General features: G+C 58.0%; 3 protein-coding genes across 9 annotated transcripts in view; 2 read left to right on the top strand and 1 right to left on the bottom strand.

The window, feature by feature from the left end:
- TMC3 (transmembrane channel like 3) overlaps window positions 1-7,754 on the top strand; it is a 32,939-nt gene extending 25,185 nt beyond the window's left edge. Inside the window, exons 18-23 of the mRNA XM_039858270.1 lie at window positions 1,304-1,414; window positions 2,052-2,177; window positions 2,689-2,767; window positions 3,727-3,769; window positions 4,712-4,967; window positions 5,594-7,754. Coding sequence (XP_039714204.1) covers window positions 1,304-1,414; window positions 2,052-2,177; window positions 2,689-2,767; window positions 3,727-3,769; window positions 4,712-4,967; window positions 5,594-6,305 — 1,327 coding nt within the window. The 3' untranslated portion in view covers window positions 6,306-7,754. The remainder of the gene's footprint in view (window positions 1-1,303; window positions 1,415-2,051; window positions 2,178-2,688; window positions 2,768-3,726; window positions 3,770-4,711; window positions 4,968-5,593) is intronic.
- Window positions 7,755-10,994: 3,240 nt separating this feature from the next.
- STARD5 (StAR related lipid transfer domain containing 5) lies at window positions 10,995-27,836 on the top strand. 2 transcript variants are annotated; one of them, XR_005651851.1, is made up of 8 exons: window positions 10,995-11,193; window positions 11,759-11,808; window positions 12,136-12,268; window positions 14,714-14,831; window positions 15,294-15,387; window positions 19,462-19,593; window positions 26,625-27,342; window positions 27,489-27,836. XR_005651851.1 is itself a non-coding variant. In XM_039858294.1 (7 exons), the coding sequence occupies exons 1-7, from the start codon at window positions 11,095-11,097 to the stop codon at window positions 26,635-26,637; spliced, it is 639 nt and encodes a 212-aa protein (XP_039714228.1). In that variant the 5' UTR covers window positions 10,995-11,094; the 3' UTR covers window positions 26,638-27,836. The 2 variants fall into 2 exon arrangements, 1 of the variants encoding a protein (XP_039714228.1); XM_039858294.1 differs by having other exon boundaries at window positions 26,625-27,836.
- IL16 (interleukin 16) overlaps window positions 16,893-27,860 on the bottom strand; it is an 88,671-nt gene continuing 77,703 nt past the window's right edge. For 3 of the 6 annotated variants that reach the window (XM_039858261.1, XM_039858260.1, XM_039858262.1), the window contains 7 exons: window positions 26,981-27,128; window positions 25,138-26,173; window positions 23,792-23,954; window positions 22,011-22,112; window positions 21,005-21,263; window positions 20,640-20,762; window positions 16,893-20,546 (listed from right to left, as the gene is read on the bottom strand). In XM_039858261.1, the coding sequence (XP_039714195.1) occupies window positions 20,353-20,546; window positions 20,640-20,762; window positions 21,005-21,263; window positions 22,011-22,112; window positions 23,792-23,954; window positions 25,138-26,173; window positions 26,981-27,128 (2,025 nt within the window). In that variant the 3' untranslated portion in view covers window positions 16,893-20,352. The other 3 variants (XM_039858263.1, XM_039858265.1, XM_039858264.1) reach the window with 2 other exon arrangements.

Genomic DNA, 27,860 nt, shown 5'->3' on the forward strand with positions numbered 1-27,860 from the left:
ACTAACGAAGTGCACACGTCACACATGTCCAGTGCGACGAATCCCCACAAACCGGACATGGGCACGCACCACCCAGAAGGCCCTTGGCGCTACCTGCTCCCTACCCCTGCTGCCCACGGCGGTGCTCACCACGCCTGGCGGAGCAGAGGGGCCGGCGCCGCACGCTGCCTCCGGTGTCTCCCCCTGGACGCTGCGCCTGTGACATGCACGTCACCACGGAAAGTGCCCCCGTGTCCTCACTGCGCCCGTCGGCCGGCACGCGGGCCGTTCCCGGTGTCAGCTCTGACGCAGGAGGCTGCCGGGACCTTCCGCCGGCGTCTCTCACTGGGTAGACGGCAGGAGAGTGACCGCTGGGTCACGGGGCGTGCGTGCTGGGTCCACCTGCAGCGAGGGGTGCTGGAAGCTTCTCCAGAGTGGTTGTACCCCCCACACTCCAGCAGCACTGCGGGGGAGCCCCAGTCGTCCCAGAGCCCGGCTGATGCTTATTCTAGCCCGCGGGTTTTTTTATTTTTTATTTTTAATTAATTGGAGCTCACATATTTTATTTTGACATGACAGTTTTCACGGGGCTGTATCTGAGTGGCATCCAGACTCCTCGACCAGGACCTAGGTGTAGCTGGTGTGTGTGCAGTGTGCACACGTGTGTGTGGCGTATGTGGCATAGAGTAGAGAGAGAGGTTCCTCGAGTAACACTAACCCACTTATTACATTCCGTGTGCCCTGGTGTTTCCCCTTCCAGCCCGGGCTGTGTCCCTGCAGACAGCGAGGTGGCAGTCTAGGTCGGCCGACCTGTCGCTCGCTCTCCGAGCCTGTGTGCCAGCTCAGGGCTTGACCAACAGCAAGTTCAGTCTGAGCCGCCCAGAGCAGAGAGGACGGGAGTTTGAACGCAGACAGCACCCACATGAGTCAAGAGTCACAGGAGGCCACCCGCCCTCAGATCTGAGGGGCAGCTCAAGGCTGGGAACAGGGAAGGGGATCAGGGGGACGCGCCAGAAGGTCTAAGATTTTTCCACGAATTAAGGTTCTTGGGTTCCCCATTCTTAATTTGAGGTGGACAGGTGCTCAGCAGGTGTTTAGCGGGTGAACAGGTGGGCTGGATGCTCTACACAGTCTCTGGGCCCTGATTTCTAGTTCGCTGAGCTGCCTGTGACCCTGTGACACACCCGTTCTCACACAGTGGTACGTGGACAGCTTCTCTGTTGGCAGAGTCAGGGCTGCGGTTTCTGTGTCTGTCCCTCGGGGACGCGTGTCACTGTGAGTGGCCTCAGCCTGAACGCAGCGCGTGGCACTGGTGTCCCTGCAGGTCCAACAACTTCTACCTGGCCATGCTCCTGTTCATGCTCTTCCTGTGCATGCTGCCCACGGTTTTCGCTATCGTCCACTACAGGCCGTCTCCCCACTGCGGGCCATTCAGGTAAGTGACCGTCAACCGTCGGCTCCTCCAGCCGTCGGGGAGGGACCCCGCGCTGAAGGGTCACGGAACAGGCCAACGGCAGAGAAAGGTCTCAGACTCGGGTCTTCGAATCCAAGATGAGCGTCCTGTCAGGTAGCGGGGCTGCCCGTGGCCGTCACCATCTCTGTAATGCTCTTGAAAAGAAACAGCCCGTGTGGGGTTAAAACAGGGAACAGCAGCGCTTGGTGCTGGAAAGAGATGCTGCTTGGTCAGTCCTCCCCTTCCGGGACTCAGAGCGTCCACGTCACTCTGGATTCGGTCACCTAGCGACATCAGGGCAGAAATCCCTAGACACCCCGCCGAGCGTTCGCTTTAAGGCAGCTCTGAGAGGACTTAGACCTGGCACGTAGAGTCCGTTTTTGTGGATGCTGTTAAAACTCGCACGCGATGTGGTTATGGACCCCGCCTTCAACGCCGCATGACCACCTCGTAGGACGTCCCCTGCGCAATGCTATGTGTCCTTTGCATTCAGACGTTCCCTCCAGTTTTGTCACGGACCCTGAGGGTTGGACTGCAGCCATTCAGCCGTTTTGGGGCGGCTAGTGGCACCTCCTGCCGAAAGCAGTGTAACCCAGAGCTGCGTGTTGCTTCCTCACAGCGGGCAGGAGAAAATGTACGACATCGTGTCGGAAACGATTGAGGAGGCGTTCCCCGCGTGGCTCAGTGCGGCGGCCGGGGCCGTCAGCAGCCCCGTGGTCATCCTGCCGGCTCTGCTGCTGCTCTTGTGAGTCCCCCACACGCCACACACACCTCCCGGCCAGCTTGGGGGGTCTGCATGCGGGGCCAGCAGTGGAAACACTGCTTACCAGTAAAATCAGTGAGTTTGCTCGGCCCTAAGTAGGAACCGAGTCTCGCGAGATGCACAGAGCGATCGGGTCACCCATGGCATTCGGGGGTCAGCGTGGCCACTGGGAGGGGGTCGGGTGCCACTGTCATCGTCCCGCTCCCCAGAGACTGAGACGGTCTCACAGGAATGTCACAGTGCAGCTGAGCAGCTGCTGCTTGCTTTGGCGTAAATGTAAAATTAACAGCAGGCGGCTGCAGCTCTCAGCCTGAGAGCCGGAAGTGCCCCTCCCGCCTCCGCTCCCTGTCACTCGACCTGGAGTTCCAGGTGGGGGGCCGCTGTGAAAAGCGAGGGAAGGGGCGCAGCCCCTGCCCAGCGCTCTGGGGCTGAGAACTTGCCGAGGCCTTCTGTCCAGCAAGCAGGGGCCCTCACGCCGGCTCTTCCGCCCCAGCATGCTCATCTACTACCTTCAGAGCATCGCCAGGTCCCTGAAGCTCAGCAACCAGCAGCTCCGAACGCAGATCCAAAATGCAAGTATGGCCCAGCCCCGCCGCGGTGAGCGCGTGCGGGCAGCCTGCCCGAACTCCGCAGCAGGGCGCGACGCCGAGGCCGCAGGGCAGATCGCTGGGCGCCCGGCCGCCCCTGCCCCGGGACCTCCCAGAACTGGTTCTCAACACACCGGGGGGGCTCCCGTCCGTCCCAGGCTTTCCCCGCCTCTTGCGGCCACGTCCAGCCCTCAGTGTGCTTGCTCTCGGGCGGGCTGTGTGGAGGGCCCCTTCCTGACCTCACGTCAGCTTGGACGTCAGAGCCCCCGGTCACCGTTTGGACCCAAAGGCCCGCCTTTTCCACATCTTTTAGGTTCTGGTTGTCCCTACCCTTCTCTCCCACGTGGGACTCAGGCCTCGGTGCTCAGAACAGTCAGATAGAGGCCTCCCCTCCCCAGTCCTTCTGTAATTCCTCCTCTGTACGCCCCAGGGGCTCCCCCAGAGCCAGGACTCGGGTGGGGTGACAGAGCACCAGGTGCCAAATTTAAGGAGCCACAAAGTCTGGGTCACACATACCCTGCCACTCTCTCAGTCCTGAGAGCGAGTGCCGCCATAAATCTGAGCCCTCACTGGCCCCCGGTTCCAGCACCCCACGCAAAAAGATCTCCACAACCCTCCCATGAACCTCAATTCAGGTAAAGCAACACCAGCTCATCGGGTAGATAGTCAGACAAACGAACCGTCGTCAGCAGACTCGAAACACGGTCTAGCCGATAGCCGTCCTGAAAAAGAAGCTCCAGGGACAGGACTCCAGCTCTCGGGGGTCAGCGTTTGTCCACCCGAGTGCCGGGCGGCGCGCAGAGCACGCTGTTCCCGCAGAGCAGCGTGACTTCCGTCGCGGCCCCGGACGCGTGATAGCTCCTCATCTCCCCGGAACGGTGTCTGTGACCGCGTCCTGCCCAATCCAAACTAACGTGTAATGACAAACATCCTTCACATTTCAGGCAAGATCTGAGGATAAGAGAAAGGTCGCCCAGATGGTGGAAGGTACGTGCAAGGAAGGCGATGTCGTGGTCGGTGCCGTTAAAAACAGCAGTTTAAGGGTTCGCTGCTTCACAAACTCCCCGTAAACTGTGGTTTTCACCATTAACTAGGAACAGTAAAGTAAAATCTAGGGATGTAAATGTTGGTTTAAGTCTACAATTTTTACGTCATCCCTAGGTCTGTTACTAACCCCCAAAATGTGTCTAAAATCAGAAGATTTTGAAGTAGGAGAGAAAAAGCAGCACGTAAATCGGGAAACCCCACGAGACTGTCTTTGTCCTGTCCGTCTCTGTGCTCCCCCTCTCCTGGCCAGTCTTCCTTGCAAGGCCGCACCGCAGGGTCCAGCCCCCGTGAGCTGAGCGCACTCTGTCGCACTCCTGCGGGACAGAGGGCCCGGCCCCGAAAACTCATTCTCTAGTGAGAAACACAAAGCCAGGGCACACACCTTCGCTCCCATCTGCCCTGGCTGCATGTGGACAAACACCTTCCGCCGAGGCTCAGAGTGGGGAGCGCCCTCCACCCCCAGAAAGAAGGAGCGCGTCAGAGCAGAGGCCTGGCATGGCCCGAAGGCGGGAGGTCACCTTCAAACACAGGCTTTCTGTAGGTTTCCTCAGGGCTCGGCAGCATTGTCCAGTGTCCGTTTCCCAGCTCGAGGCCATGTTTTCTGTGACCTGTTTCCAAAACCTCATCAGTGTCACATAAGCTCTACGAAGTCCATTGTCTCGATGCAGAACCAGAACCCCGATGTTGGGGAGTAATCTGCTTGGCCTCGTGGGGTACACCTGCGTCCGTGCGGCCCCTCCCACACTCCCAGCTCCAGCTGTCTGCAAACCAGCGGGTCACGTGTCTCTGCCCATGCCCACGGTTGTGTGTAGACCGAGCCGTCGGAGGCCACGACCCTGGATGTGCCGCCCACCCACCTCACACCCCTTCCTCTTCCTGCAGCACGAATCCAAACCCAGGAGGGAAGCACCAGGAGGCCGCCGAAGGACAGCGACCTCAGCAGCCAGCGGTCCTCGGCCCGTTCGGCGACGCCCCAAAACAACGGCCATGTGGCCAGCTTCGACTCGTCGAGCAGCAGGAGTGGCAGGGTAGAGACGGTCACCCAGCCCACGCCCCCGAGTCTGCGGCCGGGGCCCGGCAGCGCCAGCCCGCCCCTTCCTGGCATCCCTCAGCCCGGGCCGGAGCGTGCCACCGGCAGGTGAGCCTGACCACGGCACAGCAGGCGCCTGCTCCTCGGGCAAGGTGGTCTGCACGGCAGCCGTGGGCTGGTCGGGCTGTCAGCAAGGGTGAGTCGTATCAGGTGGGTCGATTGTCTGTGTCCACACGCACGACGGAGGCCGAGGCCGGGCGTCTGTGGGGCACTGGCCCAAGCTCACGTGGAGAGAGGCCATTGATCCGAGTGCAGCATTGAAAGCAGTAGATAGAATGCAGGGGTTTTGTCTTTTGGGGGGTTTGGTTTTGTTGTTTTTGAAGACAATAAGTTAACAAAGAACTTGAGTCTCGCTGTATGAGGCATTGTCCTTGTGTCTCCAGAGGATCTTGACAAGGAAAAAGGGGTCATGAGTCCCCGCGGGCCTTGGGGACAGCTTTGTGAGGAGCAGCGCTCCTGGAGCGTGCTGGCACACCCCTCTGCCCGCCCTGGGGCCGTGCCTGTCCTTAGGTGGACACAGGGGGCTCAGTCTCAGCAGGAAGGAGCCTGCCCAGGTGCCCCGTGCATGTGGCCCTTGGACGCCCTTCAGCACTGGCGCCCTGCTCACGGTGCTCGGAGGGCGTGGGGCTCCGACCCCACCGAGGCCGCGGGGCCTGACGGCCTCTGTCTTGCAGGTGTCCCCGAGGTCCCTGTGCAGGCATAGGTGGCCGCCACAAGACCAGACCCTGCCCCGCTGTGCCATGCGGAGAGCGCGTTGAACGTACTCACTCGGAGCCTCGTTTCCGGGGAGACGTGCAGCCAGTCAGCCCCCCTCTCCGTGTGCGGGGGGCCTCGGCGCCCCGGAGTCGTGGGCCCCCCGCCCACAGATACTACGTCGTTAGCGAATGCCACTCTCCCCGGAGACCCCGACCTACCTTCTGGCCAGCAGGGCGTGTGGAGACTGATGCCTCAGGGGACATGGCGGTGCACCCCCGGGCCCCGCAGCCGGCTCGCTGGCCGCAGCCCAGTGCGGAGGAGGCACTGAGGGCCCTGTGGGTCCGCGGGCCCCTCCACGGGGCTCATTCCCGTGCCGGCGGCACAGAGCACCAAGGACGAGGCCCCCGCCAGTCTCGGAAGCAGGGGTTCAAGGGTCACGTTGACAGGCCGATATGTGTGCAGGGGCAGCCAGCCGCCCGGCCCCTGCGGCAGGCCCGAGTCCAGCCCAGGCCCGAGCCCACCTCCCCGAAGTCCGATTCCGCGTCGGCAGCGTCCAGCAGTGACCTGCACGATGGCACTGACCAGCACCTCTGGGTCTGCCACGGCCAGGACAGCTTCCCGCAGTCTGGGGGCCTGTGGGGGCCGCAGCTGGCCGTGGATCTGAACCAGCTGGTTTGTTCGGACGTCTAGCCGCCGGCCCTGGCGTCCTCTGGCGTCCCACTGACCGACACCGGAGCCGGGCTGGGGTGCGGACGTGTCTGACAGTGTGGCCTCCCTTCTGGAGAGAGCGGGGACTGTGCCTGGTGTGTGGGTGCTGAGGACCCCCGGGGCACCTCTGCGTCCAGCACCCCTGGCACATGAGGCCGTCATCCCAGAGACTGTCAGGACTTTGCCGCCGTGTGGCCTGACCCCAGTCACAGGCCAGCCTGGCAGCTCGTCCCTGACCCCGAGCGAGCCGTCCGTACTGCGTTGCTGTCTTTGAGAGCCTGGTCTTCTCTGATGAGCGCCGAAACCGAGGTGGCCGCCCGTGAAGGGTGTCACAGCACTCGGCCCACGCGACTCTTCAGTCGTGACGGCAGCACCTGAAATTTTCAGAGAGCCGGCCCCCCTGTCTGCGGGACTGTGCTCTGTATCAGCCAGGACGCATGAGAGGAGGGGAGGGGAGGCCCACCGGGCAGGACGGGCGCTAGGCCGGCCTGGAGGCCAGGCCCCTTTGGGGTTCTGTGCCCCCGTCTCAGCTCTCCTGCCTTTGTGGGCTGTTTCCTTCGCTGCCGCAGGCTGGCTCCAGGCCGGAGGGGGACTTGCAGCCCTGGGGAGTTCCAGGTTTATGGCCCCCCGTGTGGGCGGGGCGTGCTCAGTCCGCCATGGGTGACCAGACGTGCAGCCCATTCCCAGTTCCTCGCGTGACAGCTCTCGTCGCTCTGGAGTCTGAGGTTTCCTGCCTCCTCCAGTGGACCAAGCGCCACGCGAGGTTCCTGAGGAAGCCTGAGTGTGGCCGGCACTTCGCGTGGCCGCGTCTTTAGAGACATGTAAGACACGCGGAGCGGCACGGAGACTGTTCGACAGGCACGCGTACCCCACGTGTCGGTGCCGTCAGAGTCTGAGTTCGTCCGGTCATTCGATCGCTAGCCGCAGCGGGGCGGGCCGTGAAGGACACGTCACAGCTGTCGTCAGGGTCTGCCCTGATCTCCACAGCGCCCTTCCTCCCCTTAGCACCAGGAGTTGGGCGTGCGTCCCGTTAGTGGTTGTAGTTACCTGTGCGTTGCGTGCGTGTGGATACACGTATGGGCACCTGTGAAGTCGCATCCAGTGTGTGCGGCCTCATTAAATGCCGTCGTGCTGCGTGTCACCGCCACTGACGTTTCTGAGGTGTGTTGAAGAAATACATAGATCGAGTTCAGTCACGACGGCCACACGGCATTTCACGATCTGGATAAACGACGCGGTAGTTGTCCACGTGTCATGGATGGATACTGAAGTCGCTTCCGCTTCCTCGCCGCTAAAAATATAGAATGTTACCCGGCTTCCCCGAACCTGAGCCAGCGTCGACGGAGCCGTGGGGGCTGCTGCCCTGGCTTCTCGGACCCGAGCACAGTCAGGCCCACGCGCTGCTACTGTTGTAGCCCCCATGTGCCCAGACCCCACACACTCTCTCTCACACACACACACACACACACACACACACACACACAATACGCCACCACACACACATACACTCACACACACACACACACATACACCACTCTCACACACTCACACTCACACACACACCCCTGTTGTTTTACAGCCTCACTGATACTGCATATTGCCCCGTGATGTCATTTTTGCCAACTTGGTGAAAAAAAATGACACTCCAAGTCATTGTCGTGAATTTGCATCTCTCTGACAGCGCCGTCCCCTGTGCGGACCGCTGTGCGTGTCCTCCGTGAGCTGACTACCTGTTCGGTGCCCTGGCTCGTTTCTCTGCCCTCCGCTGACCCTGATCAGAGCCGCGGCGGCGGAAGGGGCACACCGGCACCCCGCCGCCCTCTGTGCCTCTGCGGAGCTGGCTTCGCCACGCCCTTGTTGCGTCGAGCCCGTGGCAGGGTGGCGGGGCTGACGGCTCACGTCCGCCTCAGGCCCCCCGTCACTGAGGACGTGGGCCAGGCTGCCGTTACCAATCTCTCCGAAGACTAGTTACGGAGCAAAGTCCTCGTGGGTCTCAGAGACGGTCGCAAGTGTCCCCATTACGATAAAGAGGGGATCAGCCCTCCTGAGGAGACCAGTCTGGTGAACGTCTTAGGACCCTGAAGGCGTCTCCCGTTGTCACGGCTCATGTTTCTGAATCCGAATGGCAGCCCCGTTAGAGCAGTTTCCTGTGTCCCGAGAGGAGTAACTTCTCTCAGTCCGGGGAGTTTTCCTGCCTTCCAGCTCCTCTGTCTCTTTTTAGGGTTTGTGCGTTGTTTTGGTTTTTTGCTTTTTCTTTTTGCCCGTTTCCTGGTCAGCCTCGTGTGTGGGTAGAGGAAGTAGGAGGCAGTAAAGCGTGTGAGGGAACACCTGGCCCACAGAAATAGACTCTGGGTGTGCGCCGCACCCCTGCCGTCTGCTAGCCACCTGGCCGTGGATACCAGATGTGGGCCGGGGGTCCTAACCTGTGAAATGGGCATCGTGGTCTCTACCTCTCAATGCCGTGTGGCTGGGAGGGGTGGATGACACGAAGCAGGTTGATGCTTAGAGTGACTGGCAAGTAGCAAGTGCCGAGTTACGTGAGCTGTTGCTAAGTGAGGAATAAACAAACACATGCTTACAGACCCACCTAGCGCCTGCGTGAGCTAAGTCAGGAAACACGCAGACTCCCTATCCCAGAGCGCTTGGACACCTGGGCCTTTCCCCTGGGTGGTCCACGGGGTTTAGGTTAGAAGCTCCTGGGCCACTTACCCATATACACCTATTGAAAATTCAACTAGGACTTCAGTGAGGTCCACCCTGGACCTCGTGGCAGGGGCTCTGATCTGCAGAATCCATCGAAGACAGACCCCAGGGAGCCCTCCTTCCCACTCAGCTCTGCGGTCACTGTGAGGCTGCGTGGGCAGTGCCCGCCCGCCTCTGCCTGCTGCTTCCTGCCCCGTCCTGCCTCCCGTGGCAAAACAGACGGGAGGCCTGCCCAAGGCTGCCCTGGCCTCCCCGGCCCCTGCTGCCAGTTCGTCACTGGCCTCGGGGGTAAACAGTTCGCTTCTGCCCGTATCTCGTATGATTAGGGCTTCTCGTTCTCTGGCAGAGACTTCGAGTGCTACGAGAACTTCAAACCCATGCTCCTTGTCAGTGATCGATGTCGCACAAGAGTCCCTTTCTTCAGCAGGACTTCTTTCCCCTTAGCTCTGTGTTCATACAGTTTTATGCCCAAGCCAAATCCTAACGGGCCCCATCCTGACACGGTCTCGAGCTACTGCTTTATAGAAACGTCGTACAGTGATCTTTTTAAAGAGACTTTTAATTTAAAAAGGCCGACCTGTTACTAATTAAAATAATTAAACAGTATATGACGATATAAAATGAAAAGGGAGTGTGCGTGGTTAACAGGTTACAGCTTAGGGAAGTGAGTGTTCTCAACATACACGTATGTAAATGTAAGCACATTTCTAGTGGTTTATCTCTCAAAATATATAAATAACACAAAGCATATCTGATAGTACGTGTGTTTACTGTATGCGCACACCATTCCAATTGCTGTTCACTCATTAAATCCTTTGACCCATTTGCCAGCCCTGTGAGCGAGCACTGTTTTCCTCCATGGTCAGTTACGTATCAAGGGCACAGCCAGTAAGTGGTGGTGCTGAGACTCGAACCTGGGCAGCCTGATGTGGGCACTGACTGACTCATCTGCAGGACTGTTCTCCTTCAGCGTATATTCGGTGACTGTGTATATATATTGTGGATATTGTTCCTTGTCGGTGCACACAAGGCATTTTATTGATTTTAAAAATACTAAGTTACTTTCAAAGTTAAGGTTTAAATACCATTTGTTTCCTTCCTAAAGAGTAAATTACTGTTGATCACAGTAGTCTACTCATATCAACTCATGTTCGAGGCCGTGCGGGGCTCCGTTGAGCATTTCCTGTCTGCTCCAACAGTCCCTCATCTGTGCCACGTTATTCTAATGGCTCCGTACTGTTCCACAAAATGAATGTTCTGTAACTCTGTTTAATGTATTGACAACTAGCTTGTTTCCAGTTGCGAGATCTTTGTGGAGGATTGCTGGGTCAAAAAACAAGTAAGTTAGAACTGCATGTTCTTTCGCTCGCAAAAGGTTACGTAAATTTACACTCTCACCCACGTATATACAGCAACTGTTTTCTGTGCACTCAGAGAATTAACAAACCCCTTTCGATCAGATTAAGTGTGAAAAGTGCCCCTTGTTTTGGTTAGTAATTCCCAAACGATGTGGAAGCTGATGCGCCCTTTCCTGTTAGCCTTGTCAATCAACTTTTCTGCAAAGTATCTGTTCATGTCCGATGCATTCTTTGTCTTTTGTGTTGTTTGAAAATGGCTTCATGATTTGTCAGAGCACTTTATACATTAAGAGAACTTATCTTTAGTTAAAATATGCTCCGATTTTTCTCTCAATTATCCGGCGTTTTATGATGCTTTTGGCATGCTTACATTTTTTTAACGCGTGCGTGACTTACTGGTCTTCTCTTATTGGCTCCTAGGAATACTCACTTTGTGACCTGGCCCGGCCTGCTTGGCTCTCCACCCCGTGGTCTCAGGGCCCAGGGCCCCGCCCAGAGCCTGCAGGGCGAGGCTGACCCCGGACAGTGCACAGTGCAGGGCTTTGCAGGGCCACGTGTCCCGCTGAGCCGGTTCTGCGTCCCCGCCCTGCCCGTCTCTGAGTGGGGCGGGTCTGCCAGGGCCAGCCCAATCCGGGGCGGGGGCGGGGTCAGTGCTGAGCTCGGACTTCCAGCCTCTGTCCCCCGGTCCCCGGTCCCCCTGCCACCCCGCCATGGACGCGGCGCTGGCGTTGCAGATGGGCGAGGCGGTGGCCGAGAAGGTGCTGCGGTACAGGCGAGACCAGTCAGGCTGGAGGATTTGCCGGCAGGGCGTGAGTGGGGGCTGGGCGGGAGGGTCCTCGGGCTCCTCCCCTGCTGCTTCGCACGCTGCAGCCCCCTGGCGCTGGGTTGCGGAGACGAGTCGTGGGGGTTGTTTCCTTAAAAAATACTGGGTCATCGTGCTTACAGTCGGGAGGTAAGTCTCTGTCCCTTTCCTGGAGTGATTTGTCCAGGGTCACCTGACTGGTAAATAAATGGTGGTTAGGGCTGGAACTGTTTGGAGCGGGAGCCGTCCCTGTGTTCCCAGGAAGGTGGCATGGGACAGTTGTCTTTCCTGACACTTCTGATTTTTAACGAATGGAACTCAATTGCTCAAGGAAGTAAAATGGTGGCACCACCTAGAGCCCTTGGGGCCAGCCAGCTAAGACCCTCTCTTTCCCATCGCGTCCTGTGGGCAGCCCGGTGCAGGGCCAGCCGGGCTCTGCCACTTACCCGTCTGGTCACCATGGAGAGCCACACCTCCTGGGGCTCTGAGTTCTCTTCCGCAGAGCGGGGCATCGGCCAGGTCACCCCCAGAGCCCCTCCTGCTGTGAACCACGATTCTCTTCCCTTTGCCAGGATGGAGTCTCTGTTTCCTGGAGGCCGTCTGTGGAGTTCCCCGGCAATCTGTAAGTGCCATGGTCAGCTGACATGCCCTCCTGACGTTCCTGTGCGTTGAGGAAGCTAGAAGGTTCCAGCGAGCCCCAGAAGCCTGAGACCAAGTCTTCCAGAAAAGCTTCTGTTTTTAACTAAATCATTGCCAGCAAAGCGTGTTCTTGTGAGAGCTTGCCATCCATTTCTGCAGGCCCAGGGAGGCGGGCTGGTCAGCTCTGTCCCCTCTGTAAGGCTGCTGTACAGGTGGTGACAAACAGAACACCTAGTCCTTATCTAAACGCCCCAGGATAGACAAGTTGGATTGATGAGATCTCAGGGTCAAATCCCTTTCTGTGCTCCAGTTACCGAGGAGAAGGCATTGTGGACGGCACACCAGCGAGCGTGTGGGACTATGTGAAGCCACTAGCCGGGAGCCTTCGAGAGCAGTGGGATGAGAACGTCACCAGTTTTGAGATTATCCAGAGCTTCACTGACGTAAGTCTTTCCAAGCGCCCATCAGCCACGGGCAGCGCAGAGGGTCCTGTCGCCTGTGCAGAGGGTCTGGGACGCCTTCTGGCAAGGGGAGCCCTTCCAAAGCCCGGGCCCGCTGCTTGCAACACCGAAGCCCAGCCTTGGCCCAGATGCAGGTAGCAAACAGTGAGACTCAGTGGGGCAGACACCCCAGGCAGAGCTGAGGGGACAGCAGCGGCTGGCAAAGCGGGGCGCAGGGCGAACGTGAGCTCTCTGGATTCAGGAGCAGTGCCGGGATTTGATCCGCTGGCTCTAGTGTGAAATATGGCCCCTTCTTGGGGCCACGGTAATAACTGAGGGGCCGGCCAAGGGGTCAGGAGTGTCGCCGGCCTTGGCCTCTGCCGGGGGGCAGCGGCTAGGGGCGAAACGTACATCAGTTAGGCAGCCAATGGCAGTGTCCTGTATCACTGTCCAACACGGTGGCCGCCAGCCCCCTGCGGCCGGGGAGCACTTGGAAGGTGCCTGGTTTGCAGAAAGGGGCCGCTGCTTCCGTGTCCCTTCAGTTACCCAGTGTGAGTTGGGATAGCCACGTGCAGCCAGCGGGCGCCCCGTCAGACTGCAGACACAGAGCACCCTGTCCTGGGGCCCTCTGTCCAGTTAAGAACCCACCGCATTTCGGTTAAAGAGGATAAGAAGGAACATAAAAGGCACAGCCGACGCTGGTGAGAAAGGGGCCTTGGGGAGACACTTGCCGGCCCGCCTCGCTCGAACGGCGCCTCCGTTCTGCCGCCTGGGGGCCTGGCACCCTCTCGGGTGTTCACGCAGATGGTGGTGTGAAACCCCATGTGGCCCGTCGTGTGCTGGTCGGTCAGTGAGACCCGATGTTCTCAGTCTGGACCGAGGACTCACTGGCCAGCTCACCCCTAGTTCGTTGTCACAGGAGCTGATGTAGTGGTTCCTGAGGGGCGGGTGGCCCCCAGGCCCCTCACAGTCCAGGCCCTCACAGGGAGGCCACCCCATGTGGCTTGTCCTTAATTGCTCCCAACTTGAAGGGAGCAGTGTCAGGTAGGTACTGACGTGTCTGAGGCCTGTGCTGACCCTTCACCACGAAACGGCTGGGCTCAGGCTCAGAATTAGAACTAGACTCTAACAGCTGCTTCTGTGTGCTTTCTGACTGCCTTGAAATTATACCAAGTGATAACTCTTTCCAGTTTTGAAAGCTAAAGAGCTTCCTTTTAAAGTCATGTAAGTTTTATAAAATAAGCACATTTAGGTAATAGGACGGGTGCTACCAGAGCTAGTAAAAAATTGTAAAGACGGTGTACAGATAATTACACTTGTACACATTATGCTCGAAGTCGAGGAAACGTGGGTTAATGCCCTTTAAGACATAATACAGATACAATACAGAATGACCACCATGTGTAGACTTTTCTTCTCGAAGGTCAAAGTGGCTGTATATTTCTTCTGCGTGTTTAGACTTTGTGTCGGTACAGTGACTGGGGACAGGAGAATGACAGGCCTGAGCTGAAAGTAGAAATGAGAACACCCGAGCTGCCCAAATCACGATGAACATGACGAGAGCTGTCATTCGCTGCGTCCTTGTGCACCGTGCTGCCTGCTCAGTGTGTCGGCTAAACCCCCGGGGAGAGGGCGCGGCTTCACCCCAGTTTCTTGAGTGCAGAGCAGGTGCTGAGAGCCATCCGCTACCCGCCTTCCAGTAACCCCCGGCCTTCACCCCAGCTCCTGTCTGGGTCGCGCCATCCTGACCCCTCAGAGGCCCCACACTTGTCCTCAGGCCCCGCTGGCGGCCACACTCGCGAGCCTGCCACGGCGCAGAGCTCACCTGTGCGGGTCCCACGCCACCGCACGCCCTGCTCGCCTCCTTGGCCGACTTGCCAGTGGGTTGGTCAGTGACGCTGAAGGGTGTCCTTGTCGGGGGCCCCTGAGCCAGGCCGCCCAGGACCCTCAGTCCTCAGGGCGGGTGTCCTCGGGCTGTCGCTCACATACTTCCAACGATTTTCGAGAAATTATATGTCATCCCCACACGTTTAGTTGACATCTAAACTGTGCACCACAGATTGCCAAATGTCACTTTTAATGTGATACATCTGACAGTTTGGGACAAAACAATGACAGCATTCTTTCAGAAGTATCTAAACAACAAAGTTTATTTACCATCATCCATTTTTAAAAACACAGGAGAAAACTTTCCTTAGATATGTTGCTTTTTGCCTTGGAACTTTCATTCCGTGTAGCTTGCTGAATTTTATCCTAACATATTTACTCTTGAAAACCATCATTCTGTGTCATAGATATGTCTATTAATTGAAACTAAATTTTCAGTAATCACATATTTCCTGTAACCGCGAGATTGAAAATGTTTTTAAAAATTTGGATTGGGATCCGACCGTAATTTCTTGAAATAATAACACACCATGAATGTGGATGACCCTCCGGCCCTGACAGACCCTGTGTGTAACCAGAACCGCCACCCCCTCGGCCGCCATGAGGCTCATTTCTCCCAGAGACTTCGTGGACGTGGTGCTGGTCAGGAAGTATGAGGACGGGACCATCTGTTCCAACGGTGAGTGACGGCGGGCGCCACGGGGCCTCGTGGGCCCAGGCTGAGCGTCCCCACACTTGCTCAGGCCCAGCCGCGGCTCGCGGTGCCCGGTCTGGCTGCACGGAGCCCCGGGCGCGCTGGTCTCTGAGCCCATGGGGGCGTCTTCCTGCGGGTCTCAGCGAGGGACAGAGTCCTGAGAGCCACAGCCCCCAGCCCCGAATCCTCCCGTGGGGCCGGCGGGGACCGCTGAGGGTCAGCCCCTCGCTCCCCAGGCCTTTCTTTCTCACGGTGTTTCCTCTCATGCTCTGGCAGCTCGGGGGGCGCCTAGCGTGCGTGACGAGGGGCAGTCAGGGTGCAGGGCTCTTGGCCACTGGCGGGGTCCCCTTGCTGACTCCCTGGGCTCCAGGTGGTCGGGGCCGGAAGGCGTGTCAGTGGCCACACTGTCTGCAGCCTGGGTTGCTGACCTCTTGCCCTGTCTTCCAGCTTCCAACGTGGAGCACACCCTGTGCCCCCCGAAGCCAGGCTACGTCAGAGGCTTTAACCACCCTTGCGGCTGCTTCTGCGAACCCGTGCCCGGGTAAGGATGGCCTCCTGCACAGAGCGGCGTGCCAGAGCCGGCAAGGCCCCAGTGCGGACGCCGTGCTGTGGGGGCACAGGCATCCGTCGGCCCTGCCGGCACCCAGCACGCCCCACACGCCTGGTGCCATGATGCAGCAGCAGTGGACACGTGGCAGGGTGTGGGCAGGGCCTGGTCTCGTGGCCACACTGAGCAGGGGAGACTGAGGCCTGTGCTGTAAATGAGATTTTCTTCATTTCTCTTTCTGAAAGTTCATCATTGGTGTCTAAAAAGGCAACCAACTTTTGAATATTAATTTTGTATCCTGATACTTTAGTGAATTCATTGATCAGTTCTGACAGTGTTTTTGTGTAATCTTTAGGGTTCTTCGTGTATAGCGTCATGTCATCTGCAAATAATGACAGTTTTACTTCTTTCTTTCCAATGTGAATGCCTTTTCTTTCTTTCTTGTGTGATTGGTTGCTGTAGCTAGGACTTCCGGTACAATGATGAACAGAAGTGCTGAGAGCGAGGATACTTGTCCTTGATCTTAAGGAAATCGCGTTTAGCCTTTCCCCATTGAGAATGACGCTAGCTGTGGATTTGTCATATGTGGCCTTCGTTATGTTGAGGTACGTTCCCTCTCTTCCCACTCTGCTGAGAGTTTTTATCGTAAATGGATGCTGGGTTTTGTCGAACGCTTTTTTTGCATCTGTTGATATGATCATATGGTTTTTATCTTTCGATTTGTTATATGGTGTGTCACATTGATTGATTTGCAGATATTGTACTAACCTCGCATCCCAGGAATAAATCCGACTCGATTGTGGCGTATGATACTTTTAATGTATTGTCGAATTCGACTTGCTAATGTTTTGTTGAGGATTTTTGCATCAATGTTCATAAGGGATATCAGCTTATAGTTTTCTTTGCTTGTAATGTGTTTGTCTCGTTTTGGAAATCAGGGTAATGAGGGCCTCATAAAAGGAATTAGGGAGCCTTCCCTCTTGAATTTTTGGAGTAGTTTGGGAATAGGTGTTCATTCTTCTTTGATTGTTTTGTAAAATTTGCCTGTGAAAGCCATCTGGTCCAGAACGTCCCAGTGTTTTGGGGGGAGTTTTTTTAATTACTGATTTGATTTTGTTGGTGGCAGGTGGTCGGTTCAGATTTTCTATGTCTTCTTGACTCATCTTGGGAGATTGTGTGTTTCCGGGAATGTGTCCCTTTCTTCCAGGTTGTCCAATTTGTTGGCACGTAATTGCTTTTAGTACTTGGTTGTGATCCTTTGTATTTCTGTGGAGTCCGTAGTTCTCTTTCGTTTGATTGTATTTATTTGGGTTCTCTCTTTTTTTCTTGATGAGTCTAGTTAAGGATTTATCAGTTTCGTTTATCCTTTCAAAGAATCAGCTCTTGGTTTCATTAATCTTTGTATTATTTTTCTAGATTTTATTTCGTTTATTTCTGCTCTGATCTTTATTATTTCCTTCCTTCTACTCACTTTAGACTTTGCTGTTCTTTTTCTAGTATTTTTTTTTTTTTTTAATTTAAGGTTAGGTTGTTTATTTGAGCTTTTTCTTGTTTCTCGAGGTAGGCCCGTATTGCCATAAATTTCCCCCTTAGGACTTGCTTTTTCTGTATTCCATAGATTTTGAGTCATTGTGTTTTTATGTTCATTTATCTCTAGGTATCTTTTTATTTCCTACTTGATCTCGTTGTCAACGCATTCATTGTTCAGTAGCATGTTATTTAGCCTCCACGTGTTTGTGTATTTTCCATGTTTTTTCTTGCAGTTGGCTTCTAGTCTCACACCATTGTGACGGGAGGAGGCATTAATGGGGTCTCAGTCTTCTTGAATTCATTGACACTTGTCCCGTGACCTAGCTTGTGGTCTGTCTTGGATAAGAATGTATATTTTGCTGCTTTGGGGTCAAATGCTCAGAAAATAGCTATGAAATCCATTTGCTCTAGTGTGTCATTTAAGCCCCTCATTTCCTTATTGATTTTCTGGCTGGAAGATCTGGCCGTTGCTGTCAGTGGGGTGTGAAAGTCCCCTACTGTACGTGTATTACTGTCGATCTCTCCTTTCATGCTGGTCAATGACTGCTCTATGCATGAAGGTGCTCCTGGGTTGGGCGCATACATATTTACTAGGGTCATGTCCTCTGGAGGTATTGATCCATCATTGCGTAATACCCTTGTCTCTTGTTACGGCCTTTGTTTTAAAGTCTGTTTTGTCTGATGTCGGTATCTCGACCCCGACTTTCTTTTCATTTCCATTGGCATGAAATATCTTCTTCCTCCCTGTTCTTTCAGTCTGTGCGTGTCATTTGATCTGAAGTGGATTCTTGTAGACAGTGTGTGCGCGGATCTTGTTTTCTTATCCATTCGGCTGGCTCCCCTTTTGATCGGAGCATTTAATCCACTTACGTTTAAAACGACTGTTGATAGGTCCATAGTTATGCCGTTTTATTCATACTAATGGGGGTTCGGTCCCCCTTCTTCTTTTTACGTAAGTCCCTCCCTTTCACGTTTCTTGTAGTGCTGGCTCGTTGGCGATGCCTTCCTTACGCTTTTTCCTGTTTGTGAACCTCTTTATCTCACCTTCCATCTTAATCGATGGACTTGCTGGGTAGTGTATTCTTGGTTGTAGATTCTTGTCTTTCATAACTTTGAATATTTCTTTCCAGTCCCTTCTGGCCTGCAAAGTGTCTGTTGAAAAATCACCAGACATTCTTATGAATGTATCTTTGTAAGTAACTAGTGCCTTTCTCTTGCTGCTTTTGAGATTCTCTCTTCATCTTTAACGTTTGGCATTTTAATCATGATGCGTCTTGGTGTGGGCCTGTTTGGGTTCATCTTGTTTGGCCTCTCTGTGCTTCCCGGGCTTGTGTGTCTAGTTCCTTTGTCAGGTTAGGGAAGTTTTCTGTCATTATTTCTTCAAATAGAGTCTCATTCCGTTGCTTTCTCTCTCTCCTCCAGGTACTTCTATGATGCAGACATTATTGCACTTCACGCTGTCCCAGAAGCTCCTTAAACTATTCTTTTTTTTTTTCTTTTTCAATTTTCTTTTTGCTGTTCCGATCGGGTGTTTTCTGCTCCCTTGTCTTCCAGCTCGCTGATGCGATCTTCTGCTTCACCCCTTTGGGTGTGCGGGTCAGGTGGTGCTCTGTTGTGGTCCAGCACCAGCCTCCGAGTGCGTTGGTTTCATATCCCCCTGGGAGGGGCTCCCGAGTAGGCCAAGGTCGGCTGCTGCCTGTGACTGACTGCCCCGGGGAGCTCCTCAGGTCTTACAGTGTTCCGAACACAGGTCTTTCACCTCCTTGGTTAACTTTATTCCCACGTAGTTAATTCTCTTAAGTAGTGTTCAGAGCTTCAGAGGGCTTGTGCTCATATGAATTATATCCATCAGTATTAACTGTTTAAATGAAAACTGGGAAATTCATAAAGCATTTTTAAATAACAAATTTATTGCATACGAACAAATATTTTTATGAAAAATAACTATAATTTTCCAAACAAGAAAATAATGCAAGGAGTGGCATCATTTCCTGTTGTCGCTCGCTCTCTGGCGTCAGGCGTGAGAGACGCTCGTGGCTGCTTTCACACTCAGTGTGTCCCATCTCGCACCGCGTGGCCTCGGAGATGCGCACGCGCCGCTGTGGGAATGAGTGGACGAGACGCGATGCATCTCAGTGCGGCCGTGACGGCTGCTCTGACCTTGCAGACCCCTTGGGGAGCTGTCGAGACCCCAGGAATGCCCAGACTGCACAGAGAACTGCCTGGGTCCTCCCAGGGCCCGGCGAGCAGAGCAAGCCCTGTGCAAGCAGCAGGAGGCAGGGTATAGGGACTGACGGCCCTGCTGGGCTGGACGTGGGGACCGGCTATCCCCTGCTCACCGCCCGCACAGCCACGGAGCCTGCACAGAGCGCGTCTCCATTCTGAGAACAGGCGGGTCCAGAGGGGACCTCTGGGGACCTCTGGGCCGTGAAGTCTGTCCCGGCCATAAGCCCTGGCCTGGCCACTGACGGGCGGCCAGACGCTTGGCCCTAGAGCCCGTCTTGCAGAGGCATAAGCACCCCTGCTGTTGCTTCACAGGGAGCCCAGCAAGACCAGGGTGGTCACCTTCTTCCAGACGGACCTGCGCGGCTCCCTCCCGCAGAGCGTGGTGGACGCCTTCTTCCCCCGCAGCATGGCTGGGCTGTACGCCAACCTGCAGAAGGCCGTGAGGTAGGCGGCTCGCGTGTGCTCGCGCTCCCACTCACACTGCTCCCTCTGTGGGCACCACCTTGCACAGGTGTTCTCCAGCCTGGTGCCATCGCCCTCTACCTGAGCCGGCCTGTGCCCGCTCCGACCGAGCGCACGGTGGAGGTGAGGCCGCCCACCCACTGCGGCTCGCAGGCCCACTGGCTCTTGTGCTCTTGGAGACACGTGGCCTGGGCACCCAGCCACCCCATCACGAGGAAGCCCAGGCCACGGGGAGGGGCCCGTGAGTGTTTAGGCCAGCGTCAAGCACCTGCTGAGTGAGCGAGTGACCCTTCGCGTGGTCCCAGTCCCTAGACTTCACATGGCTTTAGCTGATGCTATGTGGGGCAGGACTGAGCCGTTCCCTCCAAGCCCTACCCACGTTGCAGGTTCCTGAGGAAACCCAACGTGGCTGTTGGGGGCGGCTCGTCACACAGTTGTGCCACCTGTAAAATCCGCACAGCACACACGGACTGCATGTCGGGTTGGGGCCTATCTCCTTTATTTATAGCACCACAGTGTGCACTTCAAGCCCTCTGCACCATCTGTAGTCTGTACCGGGCCACCCCACCGTGACTGCCCTTACCTCTGGGACAGCCCTTTGCCGGGTGGAGTCCCAGAGGGTCTGGGCCTAGGTAGCAGCCACTGGGCAGCAGCCCTGTGCTCTCTCTCCTCTCGGTGGGGTCGGCAGCGACCCTGAGGATCTGCGTGCCACTGGCTGTGGCATCAGTGCTGGTGCTTGGCCTATGGGTTTCCAGAGGCTGTGGTCCCCTCGGACTGCAGGCCTTTCCTCCTGATGAGAAGCGTGACGGGCCCGTCAGGCAGCGCCTTGATGACGTTCCAGGCTTCGAACCGTGTGAGGCCCTGCACGGCACTGCCAGCCAATTGTAAGATTTCGTCCCCTGGCCTCACTGTGTCGCTCTGTCCTGACGCTGCCCCTGGAATGAAGGAGAGGAAGAGAGGTGACGAAGGGACAAGGCAAGTCACCTCCTGCTCGCAACAGGGCGGAAACAGGCGGACGTGCAGCGCACCTCTGAAAATCCGGTTGATGACGAGCGGCCTGTCCCCGTGCAGCGAGCCCTTCCCGCCTTCCAGGCTGAAGCCCAGCCCTGCGGAGGTCTTGTCCAGTGTCACCGTGCAGACCGTGGCCTCCGCTGCTGAGAAAGGACAAGGATTTTGTCAGGGACACTCTCCAAGCTGTGGATGCCCCTTGGCATCAGGCGAGCCTGGCGGACACTGCCTGCTGAGCACGTGGACATCTGAGCACAGACGTGCACTTGGGCAGTGCGCGTGGCAGGCTGTGGGTCCTTGGGGCCACAAATAATGGTGCAGCCCCAGCGGGGCTGTGGTCAAAGTCGGCATGCCCCACAGGCCCCACCCCACTGAGAGAACTTACCGGATTCTGTGGAGACGTCACCAGCCCCAGATGTAGAGGCTGCAGAGTCAGTGGTGGGGCTGAGGTCGGGTGTGGCCTCCAGCGTCGGCTTCCTCGTGACGATCACGGCCTGCCTGGGGTCCCGAGCTTGGCGGAGGATGGCCAGCGCATCGTTGTGGGTGGCCCCTTTGAGGGACTTGCCGTTGATGGACAGAACCTCGTTGCCCTTCTGAATGGTCCCTTCCCGAGAGGCCAGGCCGCTGGGGAACACCCTGTGAACCTGGGGGACCCCGGGTTCAGTTGCGTCACATCGAGATTCCCGCCAGAGAGGACCTGAACCACAGTGCAGCTGACGAGGATGACACAGCCATGTCTTGGACACGGGGCAGAGGCCGGTGACAGTGATGACAGGCTGGCCCTCAGCGTCCTTTTCAGCACAACGCCTGAGACTCCATGACCATGGTCCTAGCCACTGGCTGTTCACCTTTCTCGGACCTGCTCTACGTCACCATCCCCAAGTGTCCTCTCCTGCATGTCTCTCAACCAACCGGCCAGGAAGCTTCCTAACTGTCCCAGTGGACACCCCTGCCCTCCACGTGCGCAGAGCCAAGCATACAGCCGTCTTTCTCCGTCCAGGAGTGCTGTGCTAGCCATCACGGCCAGGCCTTCGATCCTGGTCACACAGCCTTGGCAGGCCCCCGCCGCGGTCACTGGTCCTTCTCGTCTGAACATTCAGTGCTAGCAGGGTGTGAGACACACTGATTCCCCAGAAGCCGAGGCCCCGTGACTTCTCTTCAACCCCACAGTGACTCTGATCGTTTTTGGCGAAGTCATTTCGGGCACCCAGGGACCTTCCCTGTTCACGAAGGATTGTGATGTGGGCCGAATCGGGGGTCACGTGACGGTTACTATGCCCTGACAGCCAACTGCCTGTCAGTGGCTGGCTGCCCTGCATCCCTCTGACCCAGCACAAGACCCTTCCTGGCGAGCGGTCGCCCTCCCGGGGCCCCGTCCCTGGGCCACTCACCGTGACCACCTTGTTCTCCAGATCCGCTCCCCCTGCCAAGCTGAAGCCGAGGCCGGCCCCTTCCTCCTTGTGCAGGACGGTGACGTGGATGCTGTCTAGTTGCTGCGAAAGCAGATACGTGTCGTAAGAAACGTCACGCAACGGTGTGAGCAGTCTGACGAGCGTTTCCACGTCGGGCCGACGCGGTCTCAAACCCCAGCTGCATCGTATCACACCTGCGTCACTGTCCGTTAGGAGAGGGCTCTATTTCTGGAGTCGGGAAGCTCAGAAGGGAAAACTGGGTGTGGAGCCCTCCCCTCTTCGTCCCCCATGCGCACCCACACCTGCATGAAGACGACCAGGTGCCACCGGGTCGGCGGGGAACCCGCATGTTGGGTGACGCAGCGCTGTGCCTTCAGCGTGGGGCTCGAGGTCAGCAAGCCCAGGGTCGGAGCTGGTGTGCAGCGGGCCACTCCCTGTCCCCCGCCCCACCGTGGGGCACAGAAGCAGCATGAAGGAGCTGCTGAGTCCCTGCGCAAGGCCTCACGTGTGAGCGCACCCGTACACACCCACGAGCCCACCCAGGCATGCGGGGTTCTCCCGGAGCCGGGATAAGGCCTGCGCACTGACTGAAGCCACAGACTGTCACCGTGGTCTCGCTCTGGGATGTCCAGGTCACACCAGAGCCAGGCAGGTCATTAAATGAGCGAGATGAGCAGAGTGGAGACGGTCATGGAGGCGGGGGCTGCGGAGGGCACGGAGTGCAGACTCGGCGCCCCCATATCACCCCCTTCAGAAATCTAGGTCTCGATTCAGGGTTCCACAGTCAGAGCACAGCAGTGTCTTGGAAAACCACCCTTCAGACCGGAGGAAGTGCGCCTGCGGGCCGTGTGCTCCGGGCTCCAGCCTGCGCCTCGGGCAGGGGGACAGACCCACGGGGAAGAATCACCTGCCCTGCCGCTGGCTCTCTGGCCCTGTGATTTGGAGTCCCCAGGTCCCAGACGGGCTGAGAGACGAATGGACCTCACCATCCCGCCTCTACCCAGCACAGGCCCAGATCACCCCACTCTTCCCCAAGGAGCTGCCTATGCGCCCTGAGGCCCATGTCGGGTCCCAAGGAACACTGCCCGTGACAGGCAGGCTCCAGCGTCACCCAGCACTTTGCCTCTGTTATGCCCTTGGAGAAAGCTCTGGGGACAGCCATGCCCAGGGCATCCCCCTGGAGAACACGGCTCTGACGTCTGTCTTTCATCCCGGTGGGAGGCGGCCAGGGTGGCCCACGAGGGCGGGGTCTGCAGCGAGGGCCCCGCTCTGCCCCTCCCACCCCCACACAGTGTTGGGCCATGCTCAGGAAGTCTACGGGAACTGGCACTTTCAGAATGACTGACGTGGGGCCCTGGAACCCGTCACCTCTCGGGGTGCAGGGGAAGTCCCGGGCGGGAGCTCAGACCCACACTGCCCACAGAGCAGCAGCCCCCTGGAGACGTGCTCAGGCCAGCGGCCCGCCAGACAGGAAGCAGCAGGATCCAGAGAGAGAGAAAGCCTGATCTTTCTCACCGATAAAACTCAGAAGATAAGCCAGTGGTTGAAAGCGCTTCAGCAGCTACAAGACGCCTTCCCACGACGGCCTCATGGTCCAGTGCCCGGCTGCCCACCATGCAGGACCCCACCCCGGGCCGGCATCCGCCATGCCGTCTGCCTTCAGCCCCGAGGAGCCTGGGCTCCTGAGCTCCGGCCCAGGCAGGTGACCGCACTGTGCGTAGCCAGGCCTTGGTCCCACCGCGCCCGTCAAAGACACCCACCTTCAGCGTTGCTTCATCCAGAACCCTCACTTCCTCAATGAGCTGCTGTAACTCCTTGGAGCTCAGCAGGGAGATGACCGACTGGCCAGCGGCCGGGGGCACGCAGTCGTCGGCTCCTGTGGGCTCGCCGAGGCCCTCCGAGTACTCTCTCAGCTCCGAAAGGCTTTCAGGGGAGAACAGCCCCGGCGAGGCGTGAGGCTCAGGGATGGGAGGACCTACCCGTCCCCCTGCCCTGCCCCGGGCTCCAGGGGGAGGTCTGCCAGCAGATGCCCACGCCCTGCCCCACCCCGCCCCGCCCACAGGGAGGGCATCGGGCGGGAGGGAATCGGGCAGGAGGGCAGACGGCCTGTCTGTGGTCCTGGCTGTGAAAGCCTGAGGCCCAGGACTCGAAGTCACAGGCCCTGGTGTGTCTGATGGCAGAGTCCCCAGCTGATGCTGGACAGATGAGGGCCGATGCCACAGGCTCCGCCCCCAGCTGGCCATCAGGCAGACGCTCCTCAGACACACTCCCTCCTCCCCTCCCTCCCAGGTGCGGTCCCTGCTGACCACAGAGGGCGCCTCCTTAGCAACTGGTCTGCTGTGGTCTTTGGAACTAGCTCGTTTTGGTTGCAGCTTTGCTTCATATTTTGGGCGAGACTGTGGTTATGGTCACGGGGTTGCCGCCCCCTGCACGGGAAGGGGCCCCAGCAGTCAGGTCGAGTGCTGAGCCCTGCGGTCCCTTACAGCTCGTGGGCCAGAGAGAGCTGCACGCTGCTGGCTGCACGTCTGCCGAGGGCGAAAGGCAGTGGCCGGGGCTGCCCCGGGGAGCCGCCCTCTCGGGCCGTCCGCAGAGGCCGACTGGACGGCGCTCGCTGGGCCAGGCGTCTCCCACGTGTCTTGGCAGAATGGTAAATGGGCCTGTGTGCAGAGTGGCCCTACTTCACGAGGGAGGGCGCAGGCCACAGTGCTGCAGGCTCGGTGTCAGCACCTCCCGCGTCCGCAGGTGGACCTGCTGTGGCCAGGGAGTGGGTGCCGGAGCGGGGACCCAGATGTCCTCACACCCTGCCCACGGCTGGGCCCGAGTGCAGCGAGAGCTCCCAAGGGGTCATGTCGTGGCACAGGCGGCTCGTCTGAGCTCTGGCGGGCAGGACCCGTTCTACCTCATTAAGTCACAGGGGACTCGTGAAGGGACAGGCCCACCCTCCACCCCCCCACCCCACACACACACACACAGCAGCTGTTCGGCAGGGAAGGCAGGGGTGTCACACCACGCAGCTGGGAAAGAACACGTGGGGTGACCCTCCGCTCTGAGACTGCGAGGCTTCGAGGCCATGTGGGGTTCGAGACAGGTGGCCACCGACACCTACTTGAGCGAGAAGCCAGTGTCGGAGGCTGCGGATCCTTCGGAACTGTCAGCTGCCGCGTCTGGTCTAGATGAGGACACTGGAGACGGCACTTCCTGGGGGCTGCAGGGGGTCTGGTCCCAGGAGGGTGAGGACGGGAGGCACAGCAGGGACTTCATGACGGCGGAGGACACGCGGCTGCTGATGGAGTACAGCCTGCAGGTGTCCTCCTGCGCCAGCCGCGCCTCGCAGGACGAGGCCCTGGTCAGGGGGAAGCTGCGCGCCCGCTGGCTGGGCGCTTTGACCACCGGGCCTCGAGGGGCCACAGTCTGCGTGGACGGTGGTCGCAGCACAGAGTCAGGGGCGAGGGCTGTGTGACTGGGCAGCCGCCCTGGGGAAGGGGTCCCTGGCGCACACGGGGCAGTGGCCTCTGTGGCCCCGTGGGAGCCAGAGGGTGGCTGGTCAGTGGGGAGGGCCTCTCGGCCGGAGGGCCCGGGACCCCATCCTCCGTCTGGCTTCCCGGGAGGCTTGGCTGTGTCCCCCAGGGTCCCCGGGGGCTGCGGGCCCGGTCTCTGAGCGCCTTTGTCACACAGCTGGGAGGAGCCAAAGGTCTCAAAGTTGCTGATCCTCTGCCTGATGGAGCTGGAGGCCCGCGTGGGTGGCCCCAGGTGCTCCCTGGGGGCGGGCAGCGGCCTGGCGTCAGGACCGCGATGCCTCAGGCCTTTCAAGCTCTGGCGAAACCAGGCTGGCTTCGGGGCCACAGGTGGCCCCTTCTTCACGGTGCTGCCATCCGCCGACTTGTATGCTTTGGGAGCATCGCTGGTGGCGTCCAGCTCTGTGGGGCTCCCATCCCGGTGGTCCTGCACCCCGTCCTCTTGAACGAGGCTGCTGGGGGACCGGAGTGGCACGTGGCCGTGGTTCTCACTCATGACAGGGCTGAACAGGCTCTTGATACAGTCAGAAATTCTGACCCAGGGGTCTTCGGTGGCGCTGTCAAGGCCGTGGTCCACCCGTGCCTGCCTGGTGAGCACTGGGTGTCTCGCTGGGGACGTGGGAGCCACTACGGGAGAAACAGAGGCCAGAGCTGTGCATGGCGTCTGGCGAGAACCTCCACCTCAGTTCTCTTCTCAGAGGCGAGGGGTTCTGGGGGGCGGTGGCAGAGGTGCCTGACAGTCCCCTGGCTGGGTGAGCAGCTGCCCAGGTGCCATCACCTGAGCTGAGGTGCGGCGCGTGGGAGGGAACCTCACAGCATCCTAGCGCTTGGGGGCGGGGAGGCTTCTCAGACAGAATGCTGTCTGCTGTGCGGCATTTTAGAACTGAGGACTCCTACGCCGAGCAGAGTAAATGACCATCTTTATGCCTGCAGCGGCCAGGGTGAGACCCCTGTGTCACGGTCACAGCCATGGTCATTCTCGCCCCTCCCCCTGCCTGGGAATGAAGGCCGAACTCCTATCCTGTTCCTCCCAAGGCTCTAAGTCTGATAACCAGGGCCACCTTCCTCCCTCACGCAGGTGCCAGCACTGACCCTGCTCCCCGACCTGCCGTCTCAGACGCGGAAACTGCCCCGTGCCACCTGCTGTCACCCTTGCCGCAGCTGCCCCCGTGGTACGGCGCCCGTTTCTCTGGACCTCCCCCCGAAGGCGCTCTCCTGCTGACGCCGCGGCCGGCCTGCACCCCCACCGCAGCATCACCTCTGCAGACGGGAGGACCCCGCCCTAGGCAGCACCCCACTGTCCCGCAGCCAGGGCTCCTGACTGCACCAGCCCCACTTCCGCCATCATGTCGGGCAGAACTGTGACTCTGGGCCACACTCATCCCCTCGTCTTCGCGGAAGGCCCTTCCTTCTGGAAGAGCGAAACCACCCTACCTGGGCTGCCTCCTGTCCGCGGCTCAGCCTCCGAGGGGCGCGCTGTCTGCAGGCCGGCAGCAGGTCCCGGGCAGCAGGCACCGGCCTGGGAGACAGCCCCTGCTGTGACTTCTTGCGGTGGCAGCGGTGGCAGCAGCTCTCTGGCTTCCTGTGGTGTAAACAGGAAGCGAGGCAGTGTCAAAACGGGAGCTGTCAGCCGTGAGAAGGCGAGGCTCGCCCTTGGCGGGGGGCTGGAGGGTGATGCGCAGCAGCCCCGGTGAGCAGCTCCCCAGCCTCGCGTGGGGTCCCACCCTGCGCTGCCCACCGCTGACCCCGAGCCCCCCTCGTTACGACTCAGCCTCCTCATGTTAAGTTGAATGATTGTAAGTGAGATCTTTGGTCATATCGCCTTTTTTTTAATAGAAAACAATGGTTTTTTCTTTTTAATTAGGGAAAAATGCCACATTTTAATACAAAGCAGTCTTAAAAAAAGACATCACGATAGAAAAGCTGACATTACACCTTGCAGGAGCCTGCAGCCACGTGAACGTGAAACACAACCCCAGCAGCGCCGCACACGAGTGTGGACAGGTTTGCAGAGCACGGCGGAAGACGGGCGAGCACACCCACACGTGTGTATGTGTGCATGTTTTTGTTAAAAACATCTCTCTCTCATATTCGAGGAGGGTGATGGGGATGGGTCGTGCGTGATTCGGTTAAGCTCTATCTTGTCAGTTTACTTCTAAATCCTTTAGTTTTTGGTTTCACGGGGACTTTTGTGTAAGAAATAATAATCGAAGTAAAAAACATATGTAGCCCATTTCTTTCCAGCCCAGCCCCCGAAGCTACACCTGATCTAAAGTTCTTACGCTTCGCACGCGCGTGTGAGCTGTCGTTCCTT

Source organism: Pteropus medius, unplaced genomic scaffold (assembly GCF_902729225.1).
Source record: "Pteropus medius unplaced genomic scaffold, Ma_sr-lr_union100, whole genome shotgun sequence".
Taxonomy (NCBI): Eukaryota; Metazoa; Chordata; class Mammalia; order Chiroptera; family Pteropodidae; genus Pteropus; species Pteropus medius.